This window comes from Taeniopygia guttata, chromosome 1, assembly GCF_048771995.1.
Source record: "Taeniopygia guttata chromosome 1, bTaeGut7.mat, whole genome shotgun sequence".
In the NCBI taxonomy this organism is placed as follows: Eukaryota; Metazoa; Chordata; class Aves; order Passeriformes; family Estrildidae; genus Taeniopygia; species Taeniopygia guttata.
This window is the reverse complement of record NC_133024.1, coordinates 26,911,005-26,938,583: the sequence shown is the minus strand read 5'-3', so window position 1 is coordinate 26,938,583 and position 27,579 is coordinate 26,911,005. Positions and strand designations below refer to the sequence as shown.

At 44.8% G+C, this 27,579-nt stretch overlaps 2 protein-coding genes across 5 annotated transcripts in view; one reads left to right on the top strand and one right to left on the bottom strand.

Annotated features, from left to right (window-relative positions):
• Positions 1–1,862: 1,862 nt before the first annotated feature.
• On the bottom strand, positions 1,863–20,608 carry WDR3 (WD repeat domain 3). 2 transcript variants are annotated; one of them, XM_032747008.3, is made up of 27 exons: positions 20,293–20,608; positions 18,782–18,991; positions 18,236–18,354; positions 17,257–17,335; positions 16,829–16,924; positions 16,245–16,358; positions 15,215–15,316; positions 14,995–15,092; positions 14,588–14,602; positions 13,962–14,057; positions 13,429–13,659; positions 12,588–12,681; positions 12,161–12,262; positions 11,393–11,478; positions 10,841–10,976; positions 10,068–10,124; positions 9,332–9,432; positions 9,075–9,186; positions 8,826–8,960; positions 7,530–7,580; positions 7,245–7,310; positions 6,403–6,495; positions 5,803–5,850; positions 4,380–4,423; positions 3,760–3,888; positions 3,179–3,272; positions 1,863–2,551 (listed from the first exon to the last, which is right to left on the bottom strand). In XM_032747008.3, exons 1-27 carry the CDS (start codon positions 20,461–20,463, stop codon positions 2,396–2,398), a joined length of 2,835 nt encoding a protein of 944 aa, XP_032602899.2. In that variant the 5' UTR covers positions 20,464–20,608; the 3' UTR covers positions 1,863–2,395. The 2 variants fall into 2 exon arrangements, with proteins under 2 accessions (XP_032602899.2, XP_030122521.1); XM_030266661.4 differs by lacking the exon at positions 14,588–14,602 and having other exon boundaries at positions 20,293–20,590.
• GDAP2 (ganglioside induced differentiation associated protein 2) overlaps positions 20,571–27,579 on the top strand; it is a 23,831-nt gene continuing 16,822 nt past the window's right edge. Inside the window, exons 1-3 of one of the 3 annotated variants that reach the window (XM_012569943.5) lie at positions 20,571–20,708; positions 22,218–22,467; positions 24,077–24,216. In XM_012569943.5, coding sequence (XP_012425397.3) covers positions 22,292–22,467; positions 24,077–24,216 — 316 coding nt within the window. In that variant the 5' untranslated portion in view covers positions 20,571–20,708; positions 22,218–22,291. Of the gene's footprint in view, positions 20,709–21,057; positions 21,077–21,923; positions 22,064–22,217; positions 22,468–24,076; positions 24,217–27,579 lie in introns of those variants that run through there. The other 2 variants (XM_072925757.1, XM_041714529.2) reach the window with 2 other exon arrangements.

Below are 27,579 nucleotides of genomic sequence, written 5' to 3'. Positions count from 1 at the left end.
CTCATCTCTCTTCATAGTGGAAGTCTGAGCCACTTAGAGATGGTCTTTTGCCCCTCCTTGCTCCCACCTACACAGCAATGGCTAAAAGATCACAGGCTCTTTTTGAGCCACATTTGTGTGCCCAAGTGTAGCTCTGCTTCCAGTTTATGAATTCATTTCTCACAAGGTCCTTTCCCATGCTTCATCTTTTTCCCAACATGTGACATGTTGAGAGAGATGGGGAATTTTCCTTGATACATGTAGATGACTTGTTCTCTCAACACTTCAGTGACTGAGAATCCCATGATTAGGCATTAACAGCAGCTTTCACAAGTGTGAAATATGAATGCCACTTCTGAATCCTAACATCCACACTGTTAGGTGAGATACATATTCTAACAATACAGATTTAAGCTTGCCCTGTACTTGAAAGTGCTTTCCTGTTCAGGTTTGTAAATCCAGGGAATTTCACCCAAGAAAGGGCAATACCAGTGACAGCAAACAGAGACAAAAGTGAAGGAATTCCATCTTTCCCAACTTAGATCAGAGGACACCTGTCACTATAAGGCAACTCTGCATCCCAAGCTACTCTTCTGTATCACCATTTACATCCTTCTAATCAGTCCCCGACTTCATGTGCCCATGGCCATGTTTTTTTCTTCCAGGCCTCCCAGGGGATCATCAAACAGCAGTTCATTATACAGCATCCATAACATCTATTTCCCTGTCATTAATGTAAGCAGAGGCACAGTCAGCCTTCCCCTTTTGGTACCTGGTTTTGGCATCTCTCCCCTCAGTCACCTCAGCTGAGGGTGCACTGTGTATCACAAGCCAGCTCTCCATCTGTACCACTTATTTTTCCAGCGGGCTGGTCCATTTCAGCAGCAGATAATGTGGATAACAGATGTCAATTGACTTTACCAACAAAATATACCATCCTACAGTGCCTTCTCTTTCTCCTAATAATCCCTGAGGGTCTATTTTGGGAGCATTAAAGGAAAATAACAGAATATAATGAAACAGAACAGCATAAGTCAGGATAGAGGCATGTTTGAATGCAGCTGTTTCTGGGTGCCCCTATAATTTTCTATTTGTCCAGATATGGATGAAACTTGTGATTCAAGTGAAACAATTGGCAGAGCTGTATGAAGGTTGCCATTTCTATAAAGAGTCTGAAAGCCACCTGGAAATAACAATGTGCTCCTGTGAATTACCCAGACTCTGAAGAAGCAAGTGAACAATCATCCCCTGACAAAGTTACATACGAACAACTGAGGTATGGTTCTTACACCTGAAGTGCTGCCTAGAGAATGACCAACTGAACTGCTGGCCTTTTGCATAACTGTTAGTAACAGACAACCTGAGTCAAAGACAGCAGTCAGCCACAACTGGGATCCAACTAAAAATCCACAGGAAATTCAACTTGGAAGTTCAGCTTTGAGTACCTAAATCAGACACATGAGCCCAAGAGTCAGCAAAGTATCCAGGAGCAGGCCCCACCACATCCCCCAAACCAGTGACTTGACCACTGGTAAAAAAACACAGCATGTGCTATAAATTAGTAGCAACAGCAGCAGAGACTTGTTCACTTCATTCTGCCCCAATGCCCCCACTGTGAAAATAAATAATTTTATCTGACACAGGACAAATACAATATTGCAACAAATCAGTGCAATTTCTAAAGCCTGGAGCAAGTAAGGGGCTTCCAGACTTCTCACACTTGGTCCGCCAGCCCTTCAGAAAAATAGGATCTGGGATGGCAGGCCTTTCATTTGCTCCCAGTGATTTTATGCTCTGTAAAAAATCCTTTCAAAACAGACACACAGGCCAAGGCAACTGAGGATTTACAAAAGAAATGCCAGGAAAAAACACCATAAACAAAATTGTCTCACAAAGGAAATATAAATATGCCTTTAATAGAGTGCAGCCATGTTTCTCCCTGTCCCACTAAAGAGTGAGTGGCTGTAGCTCAAGTTCTCACACTTCAGCAGAAATCAGAGCTTTTTCCACAGGCCACAAGCCACCAGCGGGTGTCAGTGAAAAATCCTGCCAGGATTTTAATCCTGGAAAAAGGCATGGTCTCACCAGCAGTCTGTGTGCTGGATTCCACCGAATCAATGCTGCCAGAAATCAACTCCATTTCTAACAGGCATTCCATAAGAGGAAGAGCACGTGCCTTTGACAGCCACCTCAGAAAGAGTCCAAAGGCATTCATCTGCAGCAGCCTAGAGAGTCCATCTCAGAGACAACCGTTCTGAGTTGGGTTTACACGCTGGGTTATACCACATGTGGAGGGGACAGACTTTGTCCCAGCCACGGGACGTCATCACAGATGTTCAGCCACAAGAACACTTCCATGGTCAACAGTGAGGCCACATGAGTCCATCCAGATGCTCTGGGTCTTGGGCAACAAATGCTAGAGCACTGCAAGAACCATCTTTTCTTTCTTCTTCCTTTTTCTCTTCTTCTCCTCAAAGCGTTCAGTAGCATCAGCAAAAAATGTCACCTCCTCCTTGGCCTCAATCTCCCTCTTCAGGAACTGGAGCCCTGCCATGTTGAATCCCAGCACATCCTGCAGAGACAGACCAGCACCACACTGTGAGGCACATCCCAAGCTAGTTAGGGGGAAGAGAGTCCTGCACTGGCCACCCTTCTAAAAAGAGATGGTGAAAACACAGGATTTAAAGAAAGCAACATTACTTTAAATGTAAACTAAATGTAAACTTCATCTGACCAGGAGAACAGCCAGTCCTGCATTCAGTTCCCCACAGTCCTCTCATAAGAGCAGCTATAATCCACCATATTTCTAAAAGACAAGCTGCTGGCAGGCACCTGAAGCTTCCTCTGGGAAAATACACAGTCTGCATTGAGGTAGTAACCCAAAGAAAAGCCCAAGAGAAGCAGGGAGTTACTTTACCTCCTACAACATATTTAGAAACTAGCAAGCCAAGATCCAAGCACATGTATCAGAAAACCAAGTGCAAATGTGGCAGGGAGCACAAGTTTAAGCTCACCACTGGGTATTCCCACATGAGGAGGAACATAAGGAAAAGGCAGACTTTTTGCAAAAGAGTATGGTTTAAATGAGCTCAGACCCCCAGCCAACTTCCCCACTGGACACCACAGACAACTCATGCTCACAAACATTGTATCATCCCATTATTCTACATCCTGGAAAAGGGGAGGGTGCAACACTCACCCGCGCCTCGCTGACTCTGGAGATGGCAGTTTTCTTCAGATTTTCTATCACTGTCACCAGCATCTGGTTGCCTGTGATCTGCCCAAAATGTATCCTGGGAATGAAGCAGGCAGTGTATTGCAGCACTGTAACTAACAACATACAAAGGCCCTCTCCTGAGCCTCTGTATGTTCTGGACATATGGGGTTTTTTTTAATTTGTCTTCCCCAGACCAGCACTGCACATGGACAAATTTATCTGGAAAAGCTGTTTTCTTAAGTTTAACAGTGGTCCAAAGGGAAGGTCTTTCTGAGGACACACAGGCTCTACAGTGACTCTGTGCCACCAACAGTGCCTCATCAGACTTGATGAGGGATCTTTTCATTCCAGTGAGACTTGGGCCACCAGGACCAGCAACCCCAGCTGGGCATGTCAGCACTCTGCATCTAAGCAGGTCATTCCCACACCATTCACTGTGGGCTGCAGAGATTCCTCATCTCCTGCAGAGACCACGCTTTTATTCCCAAGGATGCTTCCCAAAAGTTTCAGGCCCAGAGACTCAGAAGAAAGCCCAAACATGTCTGGGCAGATAAAGGACTCACTTGAGCAGGAAGAGGAGAGCTCGGCACAGAAGCTCAACGTCTGAGCCCTGCTGAATATATTCATTGAAAAGTCTGAGCAGGTCAGGGACGTAGGAGAAAGGCAGCACCAGGAGAGACTCTTCCAGCTCACTGAGGGAAAAAGCAAAGGGACACAAGCATTAGTCTCAGCCACTACACTGCTACAGATGAGCAGGAAACACATCCACACAGGTGGGTTCTGGTACTCAGCTGTGCTAAGCATTTCTCACAGCTGGTCCACGACTGCCCACATCTGCACTGGATGTCCTGCATCTGCACAGCCCAGACATCTTGTGCCACAGGGAGCAGGCACACAGCCTCCCCTCCTCAGCATCCCCAAACTGCTCTCCACATACATGCACATCTCCAAGCAGCCAACCCACATCCAGAAGCTTCAGTCTACACTCTCCATGGAAGGCACACTTCCCATTCTCCAGTTCCATGCATGTTCCAAAAGAGGCTGCCAGGAACAGTGACTCCAGGCTCTCTAGCACTGCCCATACCTTGCATGAGAGACCACTCAAAGACCCCAGCCAGTCCTGGGCCTAGAAACCCAACACTCAGTCACAAATCTGTTCAGCAATGAAGCTCTTGGGACTCACCTTGACTTGACCTTCTTGAAAACTTCCAGCACATAGGCAGAAGGCTGCAACAGAGGAAAGACACCAGCCCTGCTTAACAAGAAATATTCCAGGACCAACATGCCCTAAGGTCCATTTCACACAGTTAAAAACACACCATCACATCCTGTGAGACACACACTTCAAGCTGAATATAACAAAGAGGAAACCCCTTCAGCTTCAATCAGCTGCCGCTCTCAGAGGCTCTCCCTCAGCTTTCTCAGGAAACTCTACACTGGTGAAGAATATTGTGAAAAATCTAATTTATATTTAACCAACTAAGTAATCTCAATTCATGTCACTGAGTCTTCTACAAATTAGACAAAAAGCTTGGCAGAACAAATTATATATAAAAAACCTTATACAAATTCATCTCCCAGACATAATTCCTACTACTCCTGTTTATCTGCTGGAAGCATTTGGCAGATGGGATAAGATCCCCAGAGCAGAGCTGGGAAGTGGGAAAGTGCCTCTAACTACTAAGTCATAAGATTTCATTCACTTCTGTTAAGTCTATCCAACTTATAATTAAATAGACCTATAATCATGGAGAAAGGGTCAGAAGGGCTCTTGCAAGGTGGTTACAGGTAATTAGAAGGAAGACAAAGGCTGTTCCATCTGGCACTGACATTCACCTTTGAGCAACCAGGTCTAGTGGGTCCCTAGTCCCTGCCCAGAGCAGAGGGGTTGGAACCAGATGATCTTTAAGGTCGCATCCAACCCAAACCATTGAATGACTGCATGAAAAGGGGAGAGTGAAAAAACAAGGATCTTCGGGTACTTAAAAAAAAAGTCTGGGAGTGCACATTGGAATAAACACAAAAACAAAAACTAAGCTACTCAAAGTAGTGGATTTTTATTTATCACTGAAATCCATGCATCCTTGTCTGTGTATTTTGTAATATGTCAAAAATCCACAGAATTCAGTGAAAACTGTTGTGCAGTAGTATGACATGAATGAAAAACGACACCAGATCTAGCCTGCAATACCTGGGCATTGAACTACCATTCAGAATGTTCGCAGTGTACATTCTGCAGGAGTAGGAACAGAAACAGTAATTGCAGCAACACCACATAAATAAACCTGGGAAAGGTTTGAACTAGCTTTTCTGTATCTTGGAGAAGACTGTAAACCCCAAGCTCATGATAAGGAACATCATAAGGTCATGGCTCCCATCAGGGTTGTATAACACACATGTATGATACTAAAAAATAACCAAAAAAACCAACCAAACAAACAAACAAAAACCCATCAACATGAAAACCCTAAATTATGTTCACTTTGCACAAGCCAAGAAAGTTGAACTAAGCAGTCCTTCCCCACAGCAACCCAGCATATTGGCTCAGCCAGCAAATCAACCAGCCCCACTCCAGCTACAGCCTGTGGCCCAGGCATTCCACTTACTGTAATATTTCCATAGGCACGGAGAATGGGATTGACAGGGAAGGGAACCTGGAGACACAGAATGGGTTAGAATGAGGCAGGTGTGTGAGTATAAATGCATATTGGGAGCAAACTTTTACCCACAGCAGAAGAGAGTTTTTATTAAGTGTCTTCCTGCAATTCCCACACCTCCAACCTCCTCAGAATGTTGCTGCAGGCCTCATTTGAAGCCATCAGACAATCTCATTCTCAGATATATATGACTAACTCAAATATGGATGAATTTTCTTCCACTTCTTGTCACTTTTCCCACTTCTATGACAGTCCCTTATTTAGCAGGGAGTGTTGAGATGAAGGCAAAGATGAGGCTTGAGGATGAACCTGCAGCAACACACTCTTCTACAGACAAAACTTACATCCTGCTATGACTTTAAGATCATGGGAAAGAATAAACCCTTAATTATGCCCCAGAGCACAGTGCCATTTAGTTCTCCAAATAATCTGAGCAAATGTCTGCTGTTTTCAGCTGTCCTGACTTTATCTTCATGCTAAGCCTTTCCACCTAAGATGGAAGGATACGCCCAACACACCTTGGGATTTTTACATTCCTCAGTCTTTTACCTCTTTTCCTGCAGCTTTGCATATGGCATTGTGTTCCTTTAATTTTGCAGTCTCTTCTCTGTACAGCTCAATAGCTTCCATGATCCTCTCAGCCTGTGCAGCACAAGAACAACACATCAGTGACACCAAACATGCCAGGACAAAGCTCAGATGGACAAATAGAGGTGGAAGCAGAGGTGCTGACACAGAGCATCACATGGCATCTCTCTTTATAACCTCTACTCCATTAGCCTGAACACACAAGTCATGTCCTGAAGATGTCACAGACCATCCACATTCCCCCACTGCCCTGGGTGCTCTCTGCTGCAGCTTCAGTTGTTGCTTTGACCACCAAGCAAAGCCAGGGTCAGGCCATTTTGACTATTCAGATTAAGGATTTCCTCTGAAAATTACCAAACCAATGAAATCTGCAGCCATGGAATTACCCACCCCCACATCTTCCTACACATCTCCCATGTCAAGCACCACAACAGATTTCCACCTTCCACAGATGCCCACTGGACTGCACAGCCCTTCAGGGAGAGGCCTAATGCCTTGAGAACATCCCAGCTGCCTTTTGCTCCTTTGGGATGCAAACCGCAGAGGGTAAGAGCAGCTCTGTCTGTCCCACATGTGGCAGGCAGCTGCAGCAACAGGAACCTCACACCTCATTCCTCTCAAGAATGTGTGACTCTTCAAAGTCATAACCCTCCCTGTTGGCTCCTGAGCAGGACAGACTGCCTCTGCATGCAAGAGCAATCTGCCCTTATGTGACAGCACAGGTGATGCTATGACCCCATGAGAACCCCCCTTGAGAGACTGGTAAGGCACAAAGCCATGCTGGTAGAGCCACAGCACCTTACCGCTTTGATGGTTTCAATGGTCTTCTTTCCTGCCAGCCCTGTCTCTCCTTGCCTCTCTCCAGGCACCTACAAAATACAAAATACAGAGCTTGCAGTTCCATCCTTCCACAGCACCACAGCCAACTGCACCATGGAGCAGACACAGCTTCAGCATCCCCTTCCCTCCTGCACCACCTCAAAGAAAATGTTCCTTTCTCCCTGATACCTCTTCCATGCCTCTTACAGAAATAGTTTTTCCAGAGTTTGTACAGTCAGACTGACACACATTCAGATGGTGCAACTTACCACAGGCTGTTCTTCCTTTGCCACACTCTCTTCATATTCAGCTTCTCGTTGCTACAGAGGATGAGAACACAAGATATTAACAGCAGTAAGGCAAGGGTGAAAGTCCCTTCCAGACTATTTGAGCAAGACAACCTAGAAGGCTTCATGCAGCCCATTGCAAAACCACAACCCATCAGCAGAGTCCAACAATGCCAGTGGCAAAATGCCCATTTGTCCCTGGTCCCAACCCCACAGTGAACTCTAGAATCTCCCACAGAGAAAGAAATCCAGGTCTCTGCTCAGGGTGCAGGAACAGCCCTTCAGGATTCCACCAAGCTGAGACAGACATCACAGTTCAGCACCACACCTTTCATCAGCCACACAACACATAGGGAACAAATCTAGAAAAGTCCCAGGTTGTCCTGGGCTGCAAAAGGGAAGTCTCTGGTCTACCATCTCTCACATGAAAGGGCACCAATTATGTTATGCATAGTTCACTAGTTCATGCATTCATGCCCACCTCGCTATTCAAATTTGACCCAAAACAAACTTTTCTGGAATCTGGAAAAGAGCTATCTTTATCTCTCCTTTTACCAAACACAAGGCATCAAGGTACAGTGTGTGGGTCAGCTCTTGCAAACAGGCCGGGATAAAAAAACCCCAAACATCTATTGCAGGTTTCTCATCCCCTCCTGCTTCTGCATTTCTGCCTCCCCCCGCCCCCCTCACCGTGGTTTCAGAACTGCCTTAGGAAGGGGCGACAGAAACAGGTTCTGCTGAGAGATTCAGCAAAAAGATAGAGTTACAAATTGAACCTCTGATTGGATACATGAAATAAACACATCAGCCAACTCCAATACTGGAACGGGTGCTCAGACAGAGCAGAAAATCTATTTCCTTGGAGATGTCAGTGTAAGAAGACAAGTCTAAGCAGTCTGATATAGTTTTAAGATCATCCTGCAATGAGCAAGGGGTTGGACTAGAGACCTCCAGACCTTCCTATTGAAGTCCTTCTGAATCTATGATTGCTCCCAATACATGCTCAAATGGAATAGGAGGGGCTTCTTCCAACATCCCAAATCTCTGAGACAGAACAGACCTCTCACAGCTGGAAAAGGGACAAACTGCATTTAATGGGAGCAGTGCTCTCCATCCCTCCACATCAGCCACCTGCTGAACTGCCTCCCGAACACATTTGTGCTGAAAGGTGCACAAGAGAATGTCAAAGACTGTAAGCAACAGACCTATAAAAAGACACAAAGACCAACAAAAAAAAGGTCTGGAAGTTGGTTTTGGTAGCAAAAATGCAACTCTCACCATCTCCCTCTCCTCCTCCAAAATCAGTGGCTCCCTTGTCCTTTCCCAGAGGCGCAGGGACTTGTCATGGGATGCTGACACCACATAGTCTCCATTGGGACTGAGAGCCAAACACCAAACCTCCTGGTGATGCCCCTGCATAGATGACAGAAGAGCTTTGACATTAATATCACCCAACTTCCACCCCTGAGGAAAATCCTGCTCATGCAGGGATATTGCTTCCTTTCAACAGATGCCAAAACTTCCTACCTCCAGTGTCTGGATATGTTCAAATTTATCTGCGTCCCACTGCTTAATCTTGCTGTCCTTCCCAGCCGTGAAGAAGAGATGGGATTTGGGCACAAACTGCAGATACATCACACTGGAAGACAAAAAGGCTCAAATTTACCCACTTGGGGAACACTGCAGAACTCCCCCTGCTCTATGCTGGATAAAAGGATTATTGCTGGATCACAACTCCTTGGAGACAAGTCCACAGTCCAAAGATGCTGTAGGATTTGACTAACCTGTCATCATGGGCAAATAGAGAACGGTGACAGTCACCAAAATCCAAGCCCCAAATCTTCACATTCCTGTCAGCAGAGCCAGTTGCAATTAGAGTTCCATCCTAGAGAGCAACAAAGAGAGAGGACAGTGTGGGGAACTGCTGCTACCCCAGTGACTCTGCACTGCTGAGTAGGCAGACACCTGGCCTCCTGATCCCTCCACCTCCTCCCCAGTGGCCCATGCTCGGGTACTGGCACAGCCCACTGACAGCACTCTGGCCCTCTGCAGGTCTTTGGTTACATCCTGACATTCTTCTTGGTTTTCAATGAGCCTCATTCCAAAGATACCTCAGAGCAAGATGCAGCCCCAGAATGAACAGGCACAAAGAGGCTGCTTCCTCTCAGCACCTGCCCTCTGCTCCCACTAACAATTCAGGCTCCTCTCACACAGTAACTTAAGCAGAAAGCAGGCTGTACCTGTCACAATGAGTGTAAGGGACCATTGACAGCATTTTGATTTCCATTCACTCACAAAATGCCCCAGGGTCAGTTCTGTCATGACCCCAACTCTAATAACTCTTCCAGTGAGCACAGGACTGCAGAATAAGGGGCTTGCTGTGTCCCACCCAGAAACTGCTAAGTCAGGAGCAAGGAGGTGACAAGCAAGCATTATCCTAGAGGCCTTGATGCCACCAGAGGCTCTCACACTCATCCATATCACCACAGTCCCACATTACACAGCCCTAATGATACTTACATAGCAGATGTCCATACACAGCACTGGCAGCTTGTGTCCATAGAGAGAAAGGAAAAACTGAAGCAGAAGGAAGATGACTCAGTTAGGCATGCTGGGTACAGAGGTGTGAAAATCTCAAGCTCCAAGCTACTTCTGCTCTTCTTCAGGAGCTGTTTTTCTAACACTGACCCACTTTCATTCTTGCCCTGAACACTGCTAGCAGCAGGGTCATGAGGGCAGAATTGAAAAGGTGGAAGTAGCCAAGCAAGCTGAACTAGCTCTGTTGGCTCTCTAGCTAAATCTGGTGCCAATCACCAGTGTCACTGGAGTTGATTCCTGTTTCTCTCCACATAACTATCAGCACCAATCTGTCTTGTGTCACCCCATAACATTCACATGCTAATACACAGCTCACAAATCCACCACACACTGCTCACAAGGAAGGTTCTCCTCCCACAGGCTTTGCCTCTGACATGCCCTATTTAACACCACGTGAGACACATTCCTTTCCACCTTCACACTGCCTGACAGATCTGGAGTACCACCACATCTGCAGGGTTTAGAATGAACCTTGCCACCTGCATGGAGGCTCAGAACACTTTTTAAATGAAAAATGGATCTTCCAGTTCCCATTGTGGAACAACCATGGTTCTGTCCGGTTTGCCAGCAAACAGGCCCCTGAAGGAGGATGCATGTTCCACATAAAGCAGACACGTTTTTCTTTGTATTCCTGATCTTGCAGGCTACAGTCACATCCCTTCCTGCACAGCCTCACAGCCCGTTTGGTCATGCACCTTGAGTGTGTCAACGTAGAAAACCTTCACAGTGCAATCCAGCAAGGAGACAGCCAGCAGCTTCTGGTTGGGGCTGTACCGCACACAGAGCACATCTTCATCCAGCTGTAAAACACGCACGTGCTTCATGGAAAGCCTGGCAACAAGAGGATAAAAACAACTGTTGGCCCAGGCAAAAAAAAAACTAGGAAGAAAAATAGATACAAGTGCTACATTGTACCCTGGGAAAGCAAGTGAATTCTTACATGCAGCACCTCATTCCTCACTATGACAGGACTGGAAATAAGCAGGCTCTGGTGGCTGATGAACTTCACTGCTACATTTGCAGTAAAGATCTGCAGGCCCAGCCTATAGACACTAAACTCACACACACAAAAAAGGATCAGAATGAGACAAGTGCCATCCTCCAGCTAAGCTCAGGTCTCCACAAAACTGCACTGAGCTCACACTCTCCTCCATGTGTTCCATACAGATGTCATGGGCAGTTCTTGCTGTGCACAGCAAAGGCCACAGCACCCATCAACAACAATAACACAAGGTTTATCTTCTCACCTTTTCTGAACACTGCTCTCATCCTTCACAAGCTCAAACTCCCAGAACTTGACACATTTATCAGCACCTCCTGTCACAAAGCCATGCTGTAGGGGAAAACAAGAAAGTTGCTGTGAAACTAGTTCCTATCACCCAGAGAAAGTCTACAGCAAGGAATTGCCAACACAGAGGAAGTTTTTGAAATGTCCCACTTTCCTACACCATTAATGATTAAGTGGATACCATCAGGAGCACTTGCTCTGGTTAGAACACACATTGCCCGAGAAACAAAAACAATTTCAAAAGCTCTAGTTTATTTTTGGAGGTCTAAGACAAAGACCCCAAATGTAAAACAAAACCTGGATTGAAACTTTGGGATGTAAAGCAGTCATCTCAGCTGCAGCTAACAATATGCTTTTGATTTATGAGCAGCTTGAGACTCTCACTGTTACTGGATAACACACAACTGACCACCACCCTGCAACAGAGCCTTCTAAAGGAACAGCAGTTCAACGTTTTACATTAAGAAGGAGGGTAAAATCTATCCCATATGTTTTCATCTGTAGGGTGGATGAATTTCAGGCAGATTATTTCTTGCTATAGTTTTGATTCCACTATAAAGTTATTAGACAGTATCAACTGCATCCTCCACCTCTGAGGATGAGGGGCTCCATGCTTCCATGGAACAAAGCATGTGGTGCAAAATAAATTCCATGGTGCAAACAGTACCTTAGGAAGGAATTACATGAAAAGATGTGCAGATGATACTTTTAAGGGTGGCTGAGTTACCTGGTCTGGTGAAAGAGCAATAGACCACACTGCCCCGTCATGAGCATCAAGTGTCTCTATCAGACTGCCAGAAGCCAGGTCATACAGCTGCAACTTCCCTGTCTGGGGAGAAAGACATCACAGAGGAAGAATCAGCCTCTGCTCTCAACTCATGACAGCTCCTGGCAGAAGAGCTCTCTACCACCCATGCCCCCAGCAGCCAGCTTCATTAGGTGGCTGTTACACACAGATGGCCAAACTCCTGATCTCCATCAGGGCCTTCCCAAAGCTCCACTCTGCTTTCCACCTCAAGCCACAAGAGTTCTGTAATGACTCTGGGAACAGAGCAGTGCTCCAAGGAGAGGCAATGCGTTTTCTGTGAGGCTGCCTTAGAAGCCTAACACATTCCCAGACCTGGGCAGTCTGGAGTCCGAGGGCCACTCCTCACCTTGGTCCCAATGATGACCTGCCGATCTCCGGGGACAAAGAGCGAGCAGAGCGCATACTCGCACTCCATGGTCCGGATGCACTGCAAGGTTGACCTGTGGACAAAGCAGAGCCCAAAATCCCTTATCACACACAATGAGACATGCTCCTGTGTGGCCTCTAACCATAGCTGTCTTTCAACTGCGGTCAGAAGATAAGCCACCACCATTCTATTGACACAAACACCACCCAGCAACACTGCTAACAAAGTTTCCCATAAAAACATGCCACATGTCCACCATCATGACCTATTGTTGCTGTGAACAAGAACAGAGCTCCTAATTTGAAACAGCATTTCAGGAAAGGACAGAGTGTAAGACAGTGTACACAGAGCAAACTGACCTTGAAATCAACACCACTCAAGAAACACTGGAACGGGACTCTACATCAACACACAATACTCTAGATCAATGCAATAGCCCGCTCAGTCTAATACTAAATCCTTCAGATAAAATGTCAAAAAACCCACATGTTCCCTAAAAAACAGGCTTGTTTATGGTAACAATTAATACCTCTTATTAAAAATGAAAAATCAAAAAAAAATCCATAGCAAAATAGTCTATACCCAACTGCTAAGTATGACCTTTGTGTTTAGAGCGTCTGTTGAATTTTAGACCTATAGTTTCTCAGTTTACCTAATAAGGAAAAAAGAAAAATAATTTTCTATTTGCTTCCTTTACTTCATTCACTGCTTTATCTCGTTTCACTGCTTTATCTCGTTCCACTGTCCTCTCTTTCTTATCACTCCCTTTCTTAACAAGCACCCCTCAACTCTGGGAGACTGACACAACCAGACTGCATACCTGTTCCAAATCTTCACAGACTCTGCAGCTGCTGAGAGAATGGCAATGTTGTCAGAGCTAAAAGCCAATGTCCTGACATCACTGCGGTGGCCTCCAATGGTTATCCTGGACACACGGACAGCCTGGGTCACTTGTGCTGACAGGTCCAGGTTGTACAATTCAATGATATTGTTCTGGAGCAGCAGTACCATCTTCAGCTCTCCTTTTGGAGAGAGAATCAAGTCAAATGACCTGTTTGATTAGACAAAATCAGAGCTGTACACAGGGGTAATAAGACAAAGTGTTGGAGGGATCAATTATCAAAAACAACTAAGACAGAAGAATATAGCCAGGGCATATCCAACAAGCAAGTGCACACGGAGCCACAGAGGTGTGAATGGATTGGAAATCATGGTAGGCCTCTCCCCAGCTCTAAGCTAAACATATGTTGAGGGGGAAACTTCTTCCACCTCTGCCTGCACTGAGCCATACAGAGTTCTCCCCAGGTAGCTGCATAACCACTCATCAGACTCTACAAAAGGCTTTCCACTCACTTGATTTTAGAAGAAGCTTTGACGTTAGTGACCCGCTGAATCTCTTCCTGCAGGCTCAGCTCCACACTCCTTTCAGGCTCCTCTTCAGAGTTCTGTCTGGAAATGTCAGATAACGGAGGAGAGTCAAATGACCCAGCACAGCCAACACAAACTAACATAGCAACACAGAAAATGTAAGGAAACCACTTAGCCTGCTGAAAAAAACTTCCTTCTTATCCAGCAGTGCTAACCACGTTTAAGAATAGGGACAGTGAAGGGTGGACAGTGAAGTTCATGCCAGTATGCAAACTACTAAAGACACAAACTGTCCTAAAAATACCTCCTCCTCTGGAGCTAAAACACAAGGCACATTACAAAGATGGATACAGAAATAGTGAACAGAAGCTGTATTTGAGAGTAAGACCAGCTTCTGCTCATCTCCTATCACTCACCAAAAGCTCTCAGCCATTGCCAAAATGCATTTCCAGATTTGCAGATGCCCAGATTTACAGATTTGCACAGATGCCCTGTGCTTTAGTTTCTACCTTGGAACCAGGTCTCTCCCTAAGGGCTGTTCTGAGGCACCTGTTAAGTGCCAGGATACACAGAGACACTCAACACAGAGTAACCATCAAGAGAACTCTCACCTGTATCTCCGTCTGCTGTAAAACAGGAAATGAAGTATCAGATTCTCTGTGACTTCTCAGACGAAACTCATTCCTGCATTGCCTACCAAGACCTTATTTTGATGCACCAAGCAGTATAAATACCAATGTCAGGTAGAGCTGAGCAGCTCTGAAAAACCCATTTTATATCCATTTCTTTGCACACTTTAACTTTCTTTTTTCAGAGGGAAGGCTCAGAAAGAAAGGTATTTCCTTAGTCTCTGGGAGCAGTGCTGCTCAGACAAGCACCAAGGATTCACAGAAAGATCAAAATACAACAGCTAGCACAAAGAGAATGGCCAGAAGCTCGGAGTTCAACCACTGTGTAATGCTACTGAACAGCTTTTCTAGAGCCTTCTGGAGCCTTCATCATCCAAGAAATTACTTACTTGGCTTTTTTCCTTGCTTTCTTCAATTTCTTTCCCAATTTCTTTTGGATTTCCTCTTCAGAAAGGACAGAGAACACTTCCAGAACAGTGTCTGTTCCCTAGAGTCAGAATAGACAAATTCAAAGGTTTGCAAAGCCCTGGTTGGCCCTTACAGGAAGTATCCAAGGTCTTTACCAGCCTCCTCTGCAGCTCTGCAGTAGCAGAGGCCCCCATTACTCACGTGGACGGCCAAAAACTTGCCCATCCTGTCTGTGCCAAGAGTCACCACTCGGTCTCTCCCTTCCCGCATGATGGATCCAACTTTGCTGCACTTAACAATGCGCTACAGGGAAAGAGGAACAAACTTGGGTCTGAGAGGTCGAATGATCTTTTCAAGCAAACTCAAGAAACCTGCTGACGAGAAAAGTCAAGGAGAGTGGGAAATGAACCTAAAGGGTCCTGGCAGAACAGCTAGTAAAGATAAGAAAGAGACAAAACAAGCTGTATGAGCTACAAGCTTATCTCCTAGTGTTTAGTTGCATTTCAGCTGAAAATAATCATTGGCAGTCTAAGTGGAAGAATAAGTTAATTTTATTTGCAAACCCTAGCCATTTAAGAGACAGATCTGATTTTTTATGCTACAGAGGCAGCAGAGCTCAGTCAAAAGAGGCAGAGAAGCAGAGAACAGAGACTCTTCAACAGGGCATTGAAGGGAGAGAAATCCTCTGGAGAGTAAGCTGGAAAATTAATTAACAAAGTCAGGTATCTACCACAACTACAAGCAGCCTGAGATCTGAGCAGTACCCCAGAAAGTTCTACCAGAAAGACAGATTCAGTAAAGTCTCCAGCAGCAGCACAAGTGGGAATGGCTTTCTGCAATCCAATCTCACACCATATTTCATTACAGTTCAACTCTAACCTCTCAGTTTCTCCAAGGCTGAGCAACAGTACTGAACTCAGCAGCTGCAAACCAGGAAGGAACTATTTTATTTCTGTGATGTTTGATGAAAGAGCTCTATTAGCACTTTTTAAATTTATACATTTGCTAGTCCTCAAATAGAAAGGAAAGAAAAACTGTCAGTGGAGAATAATCTGTGGGTTTTGGCACACATGCTTCTGCAGATGTTTTGCAGGTAGATGATGCAGCAACTGCTGCTGAGGAAGTAATTATGGAACAAGACAAGAATTATCACATTTTCCCAAACAGGCTAAATATGACACTAAGGATATAAACCATGCAAATGGGAGACAGCATGGAAAACTGATCTTACTTCCTCAGGATGCTCATCCACCTCTAAGGTCTCATCTTCTTCATTGTTTTCTTCTGCTCCAGGTGAAGAAGACCCTTTGCTTTTCTTGGATTCTGGTTCATCATGATCTTTTACCTGCTCACAGGAAAGGAAAAAAAAAAAACAAAAACAGAAAAGGAGTACCTTAAACCTCAAGACCTATAGTGTTGTGGTTGCTGGCTCACACTTCATTCCCCTGGAGATACAACTGATTAGCATACACTGGTCCTACAGAATTCCTGTAGGTACCAAGCACTCCATGTGCCCCCATGGCTATCATCCACCCACAAGGCTGTCTTCCTCAGCTATAAGTCAGAAGGGAGGAAGATCTGACACACTGTGGAAATCTCATTCTGGAAGTGCTCACAGCTTCACTTGAAAGTGCAAAACACAGGAAACAGCAAAGCCCATCCTGTGAGCAACTTGTGGACCCCTCACATAGCAAAGACATTGCCTTGACTGTTTCCCAGAACATCCATCAGATATGAACATGTTCCAGTTCCTTCTCAGTTCAAAGACAAGTAGCTGGGCAGGGGGGCTGAGGGATTACAGAGGGAATGCCTTACCTCCTGGATGTACGTGAGATCCCACACCCTCAGCTCACTGTCAGCGCTCCCAGTGATCAGACGCTTCTCTTTGGACAGCAAAGCCATCCCCCAGACCTGTCCAGAGGCACAACGTGAGGAATTGACTCCCTTAACTATCATTAAAAAAGCACAGCATCTTTAAATGACCTATTTAAACAGCAACCAAATAGAGAATGGACCCAGCTGGGACCTCCTCTGAGGACATGTGCATGGGTATTGTCACCCAATGCATGTGATGACAGCTCTTGGAATGTCTGGAAATTTCTCATTTGCTCAGTCCTAAAGTCTGATGAAAGTAAAATGTACGATGGTGGCAGCCTACAACTCTTGAAAGCAAGGAAAGCCTAGAGTGAGGCAATGCATTCCAAGTTCCTCCAGCCCAACATTGCCACACATCCTCTTTTTACCTCAGCTCGGTGTCCAACCAGAGTTTTGAAGCAGTGCTGGGTATCCAGGTCCCACCATTTCACTAGTGTGTCCTTGGCACTGGAACAAAGAAGAAAAACTCGGACATGAGAAAAGACTCCAGAGCTCAACATTTTTCTAAGTGGTAGAAATACAAAAAAATCTAAAACATGTCAGAATGTATCACAGAGCAGCTGCTCAAACATTGAATTTTGCAAGCCAAACATAAAAGGCACAGCCATGCTGCAAAAAGATATTTCTCAAGTCACTGAAGCTGACCTGCAAATATTTCAAATTGCATTAAGAAATGGGTATCATCTACCAAACCAAAAAAATAATACTTTTTCCATCTGAAAAAAGCAAAATTAGTTGCTTTACTTTTAAACTGAACTGACTGTATGCACTTTTCTATTAGCTAGTAAATGGCACGTTAAAAAATAAAAAAATTAGTGATGGATATTTCAGCAAGAATATCTCTTGTTAACTATTTATTATTAAAGGGACTCAGACAACTTGCATTTCATTTAGTTGAATACCTTAAAATCAGCTGAAAAACACCCTATCATCTTTTAATTAATTTGTGTAGTTACAGCTTACAAGAAAGCAATTTTTCTGTCACACTGCTGTGTCAATTGTATATACATAAGGTAAGTCCGCTTAATTCTTCAAGATAAGCAAAATAAACCCCAAAAACTGTTACATACATAATGAACATGTTATCACAATTCTTTGTTACAATAATTTCAAGTTGATGAATTTACCAACACATCAAACTCTTTTCCAGTAACTTTTTTTCAGTATTGCTCTATTACCAGACTTAAATACATGGACGTGACAAAATTATATTCAAAGATGCTGGTGGGTCTGAGATACCACAAGACAAGAAGGAAAATACAAATGGCTGTAGTACACAGGACGTCTAAATTGCAAGTACAACCATGCCTGCTTTCCTGATCAACTATTTCTCTTAGTCTAACTCACCAAGTGATCAACAAGTTTTTCTCCTTCAAGAAAAGGACTTGAGTGATGACATCCTTGTGTCCCCGCAGCCGGTACAGGCCACTCTCATTGATGACATCCCACACAATGACTTCTGTATCCTGGAACAGAAAGAGCATCTCCATGGCACTGGCCCTTCTCTCTGCAAAACTTCTGCCATGAGACTGAAAACATTACCTGAGAGCACACTTTCTCACTCTGAATCACAAAGATTATTAACGCAAGTTATTAATGAATCTGAATCAAAAAATTATTAATGCAATGCTTCCCCAGAGGTGCAGTCAGACTGATAAATATACCATTGTCCCAGCCTGAGAAATTTTTTCTATGACAAGATTCTTCACTTTAACAGCTCTACCAGTGCCCTACTCCTGCCTGCAGCTCCTGCTGCTCCCCCAGCTCCTCTCACTGCCATCCTCTGGCTATGGGCAGAGGCCATACTTAAAATACTGAACATCTCAGTGTAGGTCAGCCTTCCCCATGGGGCATCTCTGTGAAAGGGTAATGCTCCAGATGTCGAAGCCTCACCTTTGAGCCAGACACCAGCCTGCCACCCAGGTGGTCGTACTGCAGAGCTGTCACTGCAGCCCTGTGCCCATTGAAAGTGATAGTTGATTCTCCACTTAGGAGGTTGAAGACACGGATTGCTCCATCTTCATACCCAACAGCCAGGTGCAACCCATCTGGAGAGGGGCAGAGGCAACTGACTTGCTGCTTGAGACCCTTAAGTATAAGAACCTGCAATTTTTAGGAGACAAAACATGTATAATGTTGATAAATGACATGTCAGAGTCAGATAGTTGCAGAGAATATAGTCTACTCTTCTCCTGAATTTCCAACTGAGCACTTCGGCCACTTAATAAGTTCATTTTTCAACGTCCTCCTCCAAATACAGTATCATAATAACCCCATTTTCCAAGGCAAACAGCAGCTAGAAGGGAAGCAGTTTCTCAGGAACTGGGTGCAGAGCGAGTCCTGGAACTCAGAACCTGCCCCCACATATTAAGAGCAAGAGAGTAAAAGCTGGAAAGTTTCTTCCTGACTCCAGCCTCTCTTGCCTGGCCTTTCTCAGGTATAGGACAGAGCAGCTCTTCCACAGACTGCACAAGAACTTGAGAATGATGAAAACATCTCCAGAACAACATACCAGCATTCAGCACTCCAGAGGCTGTGAAACAAAACCAGATTTCAGTCTGCAGTGGACAGTAGTACTTACACCGATTTCTGAATCTCACAGGAGACAGTATGTGGCAAAGTCCTCAAAGGTACAGTTCACAACCTCCCCATGGGATACAACTTTTACAAGGAATGTCCAGTTCCACAGCCAAAACACAAATTCTATGACATCCCTGAATTGTCCAAGAACATTCAAACAACCAGCTAAACCGGAAGCAGCTTTCCAGTTACTTTGACAGCAATTACTCTTCCACAACTGAGGTCCTGATGTAAATCTCAAGGGATCCACAGTGAGATTTATTTTAAGACCAAGTCGAGATAAAATAAATTACTCTCACAGTAAGAGCAGAGCAGAGCTTCACTCCCTGTAACAATTGATGGCTACAAGTTACTACCAAAAAACAAAGGTGAGTGTTGCTGTATTTCAGGTCATTCAAATCATCCACAGCCTCCTCCGTTCTGTGTGTGCTGGTGATATCTGTTGGATCTCAACAAATGCAACCATTATAAATCCCTTAAACAGAAATAACCAATTACCTTCTAGAAACTAGCAAGACTTTCTTGTAAGCATCCAACACTGCAGTATACTTTGGACTACTCAAAAGGCAACACGATGCAGAATCCTTTTAGTCCAGTGACCAGAGAACTGGAAGACACCAGCACTTTGAGCGAGAAGGCAGCCAGAGCTGCACGCTCAGAGCATAACCTCACTCACGCTGCGCTCACCCTTCCCCAGAGGCGGGGATGCTGTGCACGTGTCGCTTCCCTCCACACTCCACCCGCTAACACGAATCGCTTCGCTTCAGGCGGCCTAAAAGCCCGTCACGCTGCACCCCGGCCCTGCCCCGCATCCCGGCTCCCACCTTCTCTCCTTTCCTTGTGTCCCACACGAACACGTGCTCGCAAGCCGGCACGGCCACGTAGCGGCCCCGCTCGCCGCGCAGCGCCACGAAGGCCACGCCGGCCCTGGCGCTAGCCACCAGCCCGAAGAGCGCGGCGGGCTCGTAGCGCAGGTACTGCCGCGTCAGGCCCATGGCGGCGCGGGAACGAAGGAGAAGGATGGAGCGGAGGACCCGCGATGGGCACAGGCGCCGCGCTCGGGCCCGCCGCGCTGGAAGTGCGTCAGAGCGGGCCGGGCCGCAGTGCCGCCCGAGGCCCCGCCCGGGAAGGGAAGCGGAAGCGCGGTGGACGCGGAGCTGCCCTGGGTGATGTCGCCAGACCGGCGCCCACCGGGACCCTCTGTCCGGGCGGGGCTGGCGGCGGCTCTGCGGCTGTGCCCGTGAGTGCGCTGCGGTGCCGGGGGCACAGCCCGGCCTGCGCCGGGCGGGCGCGGCTGGAGCCGGGCGGGGCCGCTGGATGCCGGGCGGAGCGCGGTGCCCGAATCCCGGCTGCGAGCCGCGGGGCGGGAGGCGGGAGAGGCGGGTTCTCCTCCCGGCACGGGTACGGGCACGGGCACGGTACTGGGGCCTCGGCCCCCGCTCGCAGCGCTCTGTGGCCCGTTCCGAGCCTGGCAGCCCCTCGGGCCGCCTCCGCCGCGGGAGGGCCCGGCAGCGATCCCGGGGAGAGCCCGGGGACTGCGCGCCCCGCCTCGCCTGCCCCTTGCTGCCGCGGCCAGAGCCCGGGGTTTGGCTGCTCAGCAGGAGGAAGGTGCTGTTGTAGATGCTCCTGGCTGCGCTTACCTTCCCTTTCTCTCTCATTGCCTTTTCTCCCAGCGAAAATCTTACTTAGATGCTCTTACAGCTATCTTTGTCCTAGTGTCAACCTTTATTAGCCCTCAGTGTGAGCTTGGTTGTTTTGTTTTGTTGTGCTGTTTTCCGCGGGCTAGTGAGTGTACTTAGTAAGTCGCGTTTCACAATTGCTCCTTGTGGGCGCGATCGTTTTTAAATTATTATCAATTATGAACCTGTAAAAGGAGTTAAGTAGTGGGTGTGTATGTGGCAAACTAAAATTACTTACGTGGGAATGTTTGCGCTAGTTTGATTCACTAGTTCAGTTCGGTAGTCACTATGGGAATGTAGGAGCCAAAGCGTTACCTGCTGGCAGCTGAAAAGTGAGTATTGGCATGTTTGAGCCTTCATCTGGCCACCAGTGTCATCTCAAAAATCAGTCATGTGGCAGAGTTCAGTCTGGGCCAGCGTTCAAATTTACAGCTTTATTCTTTCTTGCGAAACTGATTTGGGCGAAGGGGTTTTGTGCCTGAGTGTATGGCTGTAAGAGCTATGTGACACTAAGTCTTGTGTGCAGTAGTTCAGAATTCACTGAACTGCAAGGGCTGAATTATTCAGGGAGAGGGAGGAATTTTGTTGGTTTCTTTGTAAGGTTTGGGGTTTTGGGGAGTTAGAGGCATTGTGGTTTGGGAAGCTCTATATTTTTTCTATTTTATATAAGTATTTACCAGTATCTTTGAAAGAACAGATCATACATTCCCTGCTACAAATTTGCTTTTGTCTAGATAAAGAAGTAACACTCAGAAAGACTGAATTCCTCTCTGCACTTGGAAATTTGTTCTTGCTTTTTCCAAAATGCAAGATCACAAGTCAGTTGGATCAACTTAGTAGAAAAGGTGTTTCCACCTTGAATTGTTGGAAGAGGTTTGTCTCACTGAGAGTATCTGCATGGCCTTATTGCATACAGGTAACAAGAGAGGGAGTGTTTGAGTAAGAAATCTGTTTTCCTGTTGTCTGCTAGCTGTTATTGCATTGCAGTCTTGTGAAAGGTCTCTATGGGACAATTACTATTAGTAAACAGCTGGTGACCTGGTTTGATTTTTTTTTTTTTTTCTTTAAAGCACCTGGAAGACTCCACTCCTGAAAATTGGAGTGTGACAAGTTAGCAGAGGAAGGGAGTTGCTGTTTCCATTCCATGGATCCCTTGGGTGCTCCTTCCCAGTTTGTGGATGTTGATAGTCTGCCAGGCTGGAGTGATGCCTATGAGGCCAAGCAGCTGGATTGTCACCAAAGTCCTGTTGAAAAAGCTCAAGTTCATGTTAGATCACCTTTTCCATACAGGAAAGACATCAATGAAAAAATAATCTTGTGGTAAGTTCGATGTGGTTCTCATGTGTCAATCATCACTTCTCCATTTACTGCAGGATCCATATCTTCATGTAATGATCACTGCTGTAGAATAAAACTTCTAAGTCCTTTTTCTGTGAATCAAACATTTCAGAACTGGGAATTAAATAATCTTTTTGTTCACTGTACCTTCGAAAGTCTGGGATTTTGCTCCACCATAGATTGTGCTCATAGGCAGTCCTTGGTGCAGCAGACTGGAACTGTACTTCCTACTGTGATACTATATGCTTAGTATCAAAACCTAGTTGGTTTTGGATATGAGGCTTTTATTTTTAAAAAATATGTTTGCTGTCAATTAGCTTTATTCTGTATTTGCTGGTGTTATTTTGCTTTCACGTTTCTGTTTTAAATCAGTATTTCTTTCTTTTCTGTGATTTTTGTGGCTTGCTTCTGGTTCTTCCTGCCCCTCCTTCCTCTATTCTGTGTTTTGTCTCCATGGCTTTCTTCCAAAATTTATCGATAAAGTATAGTGTGCTGTACTTACTTCACCAGTGTTTCTTTCCTGTAACTCAGATACTTGAGCCTGCTCTTTAGATGAATAACTCTTAACTTAATCAGTGTGAAGGGAGAAGGATTTCTCAGGGATGCAGATTCAGGGATCAGACTGGATCTCTTTCTGGTTAATATAGGCAGGAAATGGGACTGTTCATGGATTTCCTGAACTCAATTAAGTAAAGAAAGAGAGGAGTAAAACAAAGAGTAAAAAAAGAGAAGAGTAAAACAAAAAGTAAAGAAAGAAAGGAGTAAAACAAAGAGTAAAGAAAGAGAGGAGTAAAAGGTTAAACATCTCTTATGGCTTGGGCAAATTTGTGCATTTTCAGCTGTTAGTTTAGCTTCTCCCTGTGCATGGGAATCTTTATTTCCCTTCCTATGCTCTTTGATCCCAAAATCCCTGATGGCTGCTGCTGTGACAAAAAGCAGGTCAAAGTTCTGCATCTCCATTGTCTCTTATGCATCTGTGGCTTGTTTATCTTCTGCATGTCTGATCTTTGGAGAGCAGAATGAACATGATCAACCTGAGAGTTCACAATTTGGGAGCAAAAGAGAAGAAAACTTGTCCAGCTGCAGCATCACTTTAGACCCACAGTGGTCTGAGGAACAGCAGCTGTAAGGTGCCCTGGATAGTCTGTCTGCAAAAAATAAAGAAGTACATTGAGAAAATTGTTTAAATTTTGAAAGTAATATAACACAAAGACTGTCCTCTTATCCCCAAGGGAAAATATGTGGGTTTTTGGAAGTGTTACACTCCATCAGTTTAACAAGCTGCTTTGCATGTTTGCTGCCTGAGCTGCCCTACATACAACTACAACACTGCCTTTTCTACAAACATCCCTAAGTTACTGCTGAGGCTGGGACTCTTTCAGGAGCTGACATTTTGCTTGCAGTCTGTCTTCAGCAGGGAGAGGGGAAGGATGATTAGGTTTGGTGAGCGTGTCAGGGTGCACTAGACTGTGTGTGCACTGAAGTCCTGTTAATGATTTTCCTGTAACTCAGCATTTCCTTGCTTGTCAGCACTGATTTGAGAATATCCTGCTCAGTTGTACATTCAGGCTGCACTAAACTGTTTCCTCAGGAAAGGAGATGTGGCATTACTGAACTGCACGGCCATTGTGAACACCAGCAATGAGACTCTCACGGATAAGAATCCAGTATCTGAAAGTATATTCATGCATGCTGGGCCTGACCTGAAGGATGAGCTCCAGAAGCTCAAAGGTAAGTGGCCAGAGACATCTTTTTCTTATTGAAATCTCCTGCCCTTGCATAGTACAAAGCATCAGGATAAGGGTGTATGAAAAAAACAGAGCTTCTCCCAGCAGCTGGTATTAACATGAAAAAAATGGGGGAAACACCTGCCAGCCTAGTCTCTTTTTGCTATGCACATTACAGATAATTGAAAGTCTGTGGCAGATACTTGAACCCTTACTTTTTGATGCAGTAATTCCCATTGCTATCTGAAGCCTCTTTGAGCAGTTAGCTTATCAGTGCTTTTGCTCAAGGGACCAGTCTTGTACATCCTGAGATTTTATCCTGTTCGGTGTGTATGCATTATGAAAGACAGAAACTGAAGTTCACCATTGAAGAAATGAAGTGGATTCTGTCATGCACTTTGTGTATCCTCTTTCAGGATGTTAATATACACACAGTCTTTCAGAAAGATATTATAATAATAGATGGATTGATAAAACACTGCATGCCTAAATAAAGTCTTTGTGACTTTTTAAGTTGATCGGTTCATTTGTCTCTTGTGTACAACAAATGGTTTTATTGGAAAGCTACAAGAGCAGCCCTAATACAAGGCTATTCTAGAAATGGATGAGGTTTGCCTAGAGTCTTTATTAACAGAGTTTATTGCTGATAATGGGAGATGAATACTCAGCCTTTTTTTTCATCTAACAGGCACTGCGAATAAGAGTTTCCTTATTTTGTGTGTGTCCAACAAGAGTTTATAGTTATCCAAGGTCATACAGAAGTCTAATATGGTTTACAGATAAAAATTCACATCTCTGGGAACTGTGGTACTGAACTGAATTTTGAGGTCTCTGTGTGGTACTGCTTACTCTGGATAGCAGCTTTGTCTCCTTTCATAGTAACAAAATGGGTATAGAAGAGCCATATTTCTAATATAAACTCTCAGTAGCTTAAATTACAATTGAATAGAAATCCTGCTCCTATAAAATCATCCTTTGCTGATTCAGCTTGCTTTTTTTGAGTAACCTATAAATTAAACAGGAGGAAGAGTAACCATTTTATAACGGAGTGAAAATTCAGTGTGTGCTGTGGGTGGAAATTAAAATACTGTAGGTGTTCTAGAATAGTTAGGACCCTGCTTTATATGCCAGAACTCTTCTAAAACACACTTACTGTGTGGACTGAGAGGTGGGAAGAGAGGGACTGCATTTCAGAGAGTCTTAAAGTCTGAGATCTGTCAACTCTGTAGGGAGTTGTTGTGCTCAACTTCTTAAATTCCCTTTTGCCCTGCTGAGTTATGTGTAGTTTTGCATCTTCTGCCACAGTGAAAACACTATGTCGTCTCCCTGTAATGCATTCTGCAGGTTTACAACTCCCTATGAAGCACTTCTCTTTTAATCTTGTGCCAAGAGCTTTATGGAAATCAGTTCTTCTGTGACACCCTACTGACATGTTGTGTGGGGGAGGAAAGAGAGGCTGGGTTACAGATTTGGCATTTGAGCACCCATAGTATATTTGCCACAGTATGAGAAGTGGATGGAGAGCTGAGTTAAAAATCAGTTTAGGATTCATTTGTCACCTCTGCTTCCTTTTTGCGCTATTTCCCACTCAGCCTTGACATTTCTTCATTGGAGAATGTGCTGAAAAGGTGAAAACGCGTGGTCTATGTTCCAATGCAGTAAATTGCATTTTCAGTTAGGTCTCTCCTGCTTTATTCCTGATGCTTGGTACACATTCACATTTCATAGATTCTAAGAAAAATCATTATCTGAAAGCATGTGACATGCTGGCTCTTCAAAGGCCTGTGCCTTCTTTAAGGCTCAGCTAACTTGTATGTTCCTGGGAGCAGCATCAGTTTTGATTCACGCATAAATACTACAGCCAGGGGCAGGCTTGCAGACGAAGTGCTATTGATAGAAGTTTTCTTATCAACAAATACATGTTGCAGTATAATAAAGGCCTTACAGCTTAGTAAAAATAAAGAAGTCTTACAGCTCTGGTGATGCTTTTTCTGTGCCACACACATCATGTAGACGATTCAGAGTTTCCATTTTAAACTTGGAGAAAGCTATTCTAATAGCTGAAATCTTATCAGATAAAAAATAGGATCTTGACTTTTGTTCCCAGTTTTGCCACAGACCTTGACTTGTGCAGCTCCCCTCACCTTGTGTCTTAAAATAAGAGTAATACCTACTGCTCATTTTAGTTTTAAAAGTTGTATAGACATCTCCAGGCAGAATGCCTTGGGAAGTATGATCTGAGTATAGTTAAAGATTACCAATGCTACATTTGCTTCCCTGAATTTATTTGTTTCCTTATTGAATTCACAACTATACCGCAATCAAATTTGCTTCATTCTTCTTCTCACAAGTTTTTCCTACAGGCCTTTGCTTGTTCCTCACTGGTTGTGAGGTGCAGGGACCGCAGAGGAAGAAAAGTGACTTGATATCTGATACATTGTTTTCAGTTTGGCTTTCCTTTTTCTGTATCATGCTTATTTAATCACTCTCTTGAGTTGTCTTAGAGGCTGTGCAGGAATTCAGAAGAGCATGCTTAGTTTCAGTGTGGTGTTTTCTTCCTTCTCATTAACCTAGAAGAAGCATGGTAGAGGTCTGTAGGAGCTAATGATGTGATTTGTTGGATCAAAAACGTTACAAGATGCTGGCTTCAAGGCAGTGTGCGGTTGCCATTAAAAAGATATGCTTGAAGTTTTGGGTCAGGAAGATTCTCAACTTGGAGTGTCTCTCCCCATAAAATACGCTTTCATGCATGCTGCTAGCTTGCCTGAGCACTGTGAGGAAAGAGTGGAGTGGGAGAGGTGAACATCCCTGTTCAGTGGGCAGATTAAGCCAAGCTGCTGCAGCACTGTTGCCTGAACACTGGCTGCAGCTGCTTCTTCCTCATTCCCTATTGTGGTCACCAGCAACCTATAAGATGATCAGGTTGAAATCTAATCCAATGAAAATACTGGTTTTCAGTCAGATCAGAAAGCTGAAGTGCAGCAGTACAAGCAGAAGGAGGAAGTTTGGAAAATACTTGTCTTTGAGGGTAGGGAAAGAGAGAGACTAGAAGTACTTCTTCAGCTGTCCAGACCTGGAGTGGACTAGATTTAGGTGAAGAAGGGGAAGTTTAGCAGACTTTTCTTCTGTGTGCTGAAGGAAAACCAGACTTCAAACACAGAATCTAGAATTCCTAGAGTGTGTAACTGGAGGGTGCTGTGACTGGAACCATTAAAAGTGTTGCTGAACTTCCTTTCCTTGAGACTGGACAGTTAATCTGTCCAGAGAGTGTGAGCTGCATGAGGATCATATGTCTGCCTTGCGGACATGAAGAAGTTTGCAAAACAAAGCAAGCTACTTCATTCTGGGAGCATAAATTAAACAAGTG